The following is a 3,799-nucleotide window of genomic DNA, read 5'->3' on the forward strand; positions in this document are numbered from 1 at the left end:
ACGCGTTTTTTTCAGATCGAAAACGCCGCGTGTGTATCGTGTTATCATAGCTATCTCTTCGTGCGCTCGGCGTCACTTTGATTAGATCGAACAGAGAGCAAAAGGAAACCGGCAGGAAACCGTGATCCCGGCTTCATCCCATTCATCGAGCACGAGGAAGAGAGGGAGGGAGGGAGGGAGGCAGGTCTCGATGAATCGCGCTCAATCGGGTTCTTCGACTGGTGAAACACGGATAAGGTCGGGGGAAGGAGGAGTTTTCACGTTTTCCAGCATCGAGCCCGTTAATGTAGGTTACCGGTAATAGTTTGGAAAATTCTACGAAGGGAGCGCGGTTATTTAGGTCAAAATTAAGTCAACGCGCTCGTTCCTGTTCCTGCTATAGAATGGAATACTTCTTTTTAGCAAATTTTAAATATTAGAATTTATCTCAGAATTCTTAATTCTTTATACGCGACTTCGATTATTCTTTAATTTGGTTTAAGGTTTCTTCAAGAAGACAAATTGATCCAAAATTATTATTGTATCGTGTTATCACTGGAAATCTTAAATTTTGAATTCTGATCAATCGACCTCGTATCCGAACGGATGAAGAGAATTTTCCAATCTGGTGGCTCACAATACCGGTCCTCGGGGGAGGGGAAAGATGGGGGAGAATGTCAACTGAACGTTGCCGATCAACGGACGAGTTCCCCGCATTAATTTCGCAAGTTCAACGAGCTGTGTGTCAATTCGAAGGTAGGTGGTTTGCATTTCGCGTCGTGAATCGAACGGAATTCCAACTACTTCTTAGCGGTGGAGTATCCAAGTAATAAGCCGCGCGATGTAGACGACGCCGGTATTTCTCGTCTAATAACTGGAGAATCCACTTACGTATCTTGTTGCACGAATTCCGGCGGAGGCCGCTGTACAGGACTGCAGATTCTCTCGAGGGATTTCGCGGTACCTTCGGAGGGGCCGTCGAATATTTCGATCGAAGATTGGCAAGCCTGGGCGCTGTAACATCCACAGAGAGAGGCGGTGTACCGTTCCATTCGTTCAACATTACGATATTTCTTTCTATCCAGGGATTATTTTAAATTTCGCCTTAATCTTGCATCGAGTATCGAATAAGCGTGAAATTTTTCGGCGAATCGTTAATTGCGGAAGGAAGGGAGAAATTTAGTAGCAGAGGTTGATAAAATTTTAGAAATTAAAGGGTATAATTCGTAATTTAAATTTGTGTGATGTGTAAAAGGGTTTTTTGGTGGGTATTTAACACCATGTTTATTAAAGCGCTTAAGAATCTAGTTAGAATTTAAAAATACTGCTTCTTTCGAGCCTTCCGAGAGATGTTATAAAATGATGCAGAGATATCGTATTTGGTTACATAAAGATAGAGTTTCATCGTTGATTCATATTGTTGCGTTTTTCGCGAGATGATAATTTTTCGGAATAGTACGTATTGTTACCTTTCGGTTCATCATATTTATATTTTATTTATCTTGCCAATATTTGCGATAAAAAAAAGGTAGACGAGATGTAATTTTTAAATCAATTCCATAAATTTTTCAAAAAAGAAAAATTTTGAAATAAAATATTTTTCAAGATGAACGGATCTTGACGATTTATAATTTCTGTCCACGAGAAGTTGAACGTTTTTAATAATTTAATTTACTCTGAATTTACTGTTTCGTTCATTACACAAAGTAATAATTAATGGTAAAAGTTTCAAATATGAAATGGTAAGGAGAAATGGTGGAATGCAATGTGTATCGGTCGTGGTAAATAATGCAGCTTGAATAAATCGATGTCAGGGATGGGGAGTTGTTAAAAATTTCCGTGTCCCGCACCTACTTTTCGTCCGGTGAATATTTGAGGGCTTGAACGCCGATGGAAAAAAGGTCAACCCGATAAAACTCGAATGGAATATGGATCAGTAGATTCGTCATTCACCGAGATATAAGTTATGAAAGCCTGGATATAAAAATTAATCCAGTGTATATTTCAAGTTTTCGATTTTCGAAGTTATAAATTCGTGAAATTTTTTTTTTAATTTTTTTTCAAATTCCATGTATGAATGCATAATTCTACGTATTATTTTATACCGTTATTGAACGTTCAAACGTAACAAAGAAATATGATATTCTGTTATTATTAATTGATGAAAGAAGAAAAAAAAATTCCTTATTTCTAAAACAAATTGATTCCGAAAAAAATTTAAAAATAATAATCAAGAATTCGTAATAAATAATAAATTTTCTTGATACACGTATATTATAATAGAAATTCGTTTAATCGAATGTTGGAGTTCAAAATTCGGAATAAATTTTCTCGAAGTTCGACATCCCGTCTTATCCTTGCGAATTTGCCGCGTGTCGCGACAATCGTCTATTCGTAATCACAACCTCTAAACTTACCATTCAAAGTAGAATATCAGGGCCAGATCCGATTACGCGCGTACCTCGTACTATTGCCTATTATTGCGTCATACTCGAGCCAAATTTAAGCTCTGTATCGATTCCATGGGATCTAACAAATCATCCATCAAACGCAACATACGCAATCGCTGTGAATAACTTGGGAATTCTCAGGCTGACAAACGTGTGATGATGATGTACAGTGGATTGTCAGAAATGTTTTCGTTTAATGCATATTTTATTTTGATATTTTATTGACTCGTTACTTAATATTCTTTATTTGCATATTTTCTTCGGCAGAAATTATTGCAAATTGTTGGAAATTATTGTAAATTATCCGTGACAAAATATTCAAATACTATGAGTCCTATGATATCGATGTAGGGGGTAGTTTTCGAACTTCCCCTAGGAATATCTGAAACAGTTGATAGTAGCGATACTATCTGATATATAATACATAATGTGGCATATATATATATACGTATAATGAAGTAATAACTTAGATTTCAAATTGATAAATAATAAAATCTCCGGGAACAAAATATTTGTTATATCGTATCCAATTATTTTCTTCTTATAACAAAGTGATGATGATGTTAATTACAACCCGTTATATGTACATACTATGGTATGAAATGAACGATGTAATGTGGTATCAGCTATTGTGATGTGTTATTAGATTGTTATTGATCTGACAATATATCAGAGGGATAATTAACTGCCCAATGGAAATTTTAGAGTTGATTGCAGAATATTCTGTACAATAGCTCGATTGTTGACTTCTGAAAATAATTAGCAGATTACAAAATAGATACGAGTGAAATAGTAAATGCAAATTAACAATTAAAATATATATATGAAATTTAAATTTTATTTGCAATTAATAAAACTAATTTACCCAAAGGATCAGTCGATAACTTTTCTATAATTTTCCATCTTCTTTTCACGAATTCAAAATTTATTAACGAAAAAAAAAAAAAAATAATCCTCAATCCTTTCTACATACCTTCGCAAGAAATTTTATCACTTTCTTCCAATTATTTCAATATACTCATTAATTCAAAGAAGGTTCTTAAAATTCCCCTTCCAAAAATTTCGAACAATCATTTAACCCTTTCCATATGCATCACCAATTCAAAGGAACGTCCCATCACCTTTCACGGGTTCGCAATATTCCATCGAAAATTTATGCCACCCCCGATAAACCCTTCGTCTGAAGCCTCCATCCACCCTCTCACCCCCTTCCTCTTCACGGTTCTGCGTGTCTTCACTTAGTTTATTCCCGGTTATATATCTGCCGTCTGAGGAGGCACCAACAGGGGTTACGTTCTCTCCTTGGCTACGATTCGACCCGCGGGGTCTCGCGGGGGGTGCGCAGGGTGGAGGGGGAGCGGCTCTGAACC

At 36.3% G+C, this 3,799-nt stretch overlaps 1 protein-coding gene across 5 annotated transcripts in view; it reads right to left on the reverse strand.

Moving 5' to 3' along the window:
* Positions 1 to 3,799, reverse strand: part of LOC102680309 — a 199,394-nt gene that overhangs the window by 24,517 nt on the left and 171,078 nt on the right. For 4 of the 5 annotated variants that reach the window (XM_006620755.2, XM_006620757.2, XM_031512929.1 and 1 more), the window contains one exon: positions 871 to 993. The exons of the other annotated variant lie outside the window; for it this stretch is intronic. In XM_006620755.2, the coding sequence (XP_006620818.1) occupies positions 871 to 993 (123 nt within the window). The remainder of the gene's footprint in view (positions 1 to 870; positions 994 to 3,799) is intronic. 5 annotated transcript variants of the gene reach the window in all.

Source organism: Apis dorsata, unplaced genomic scaffold (assembly GCF_000469605.1).
Source record: "Apis dorsata unplaced genomic scaffold, Apis dorsata 1.3 scaffold_527, whole genome shotgun sequence".
Classification (NCBI taxonomy): Eukaryota; Metazoa; Arthropoda; class Insecta; order Hymenoptera; family Apidae; genus Apis; species Apis dorsata.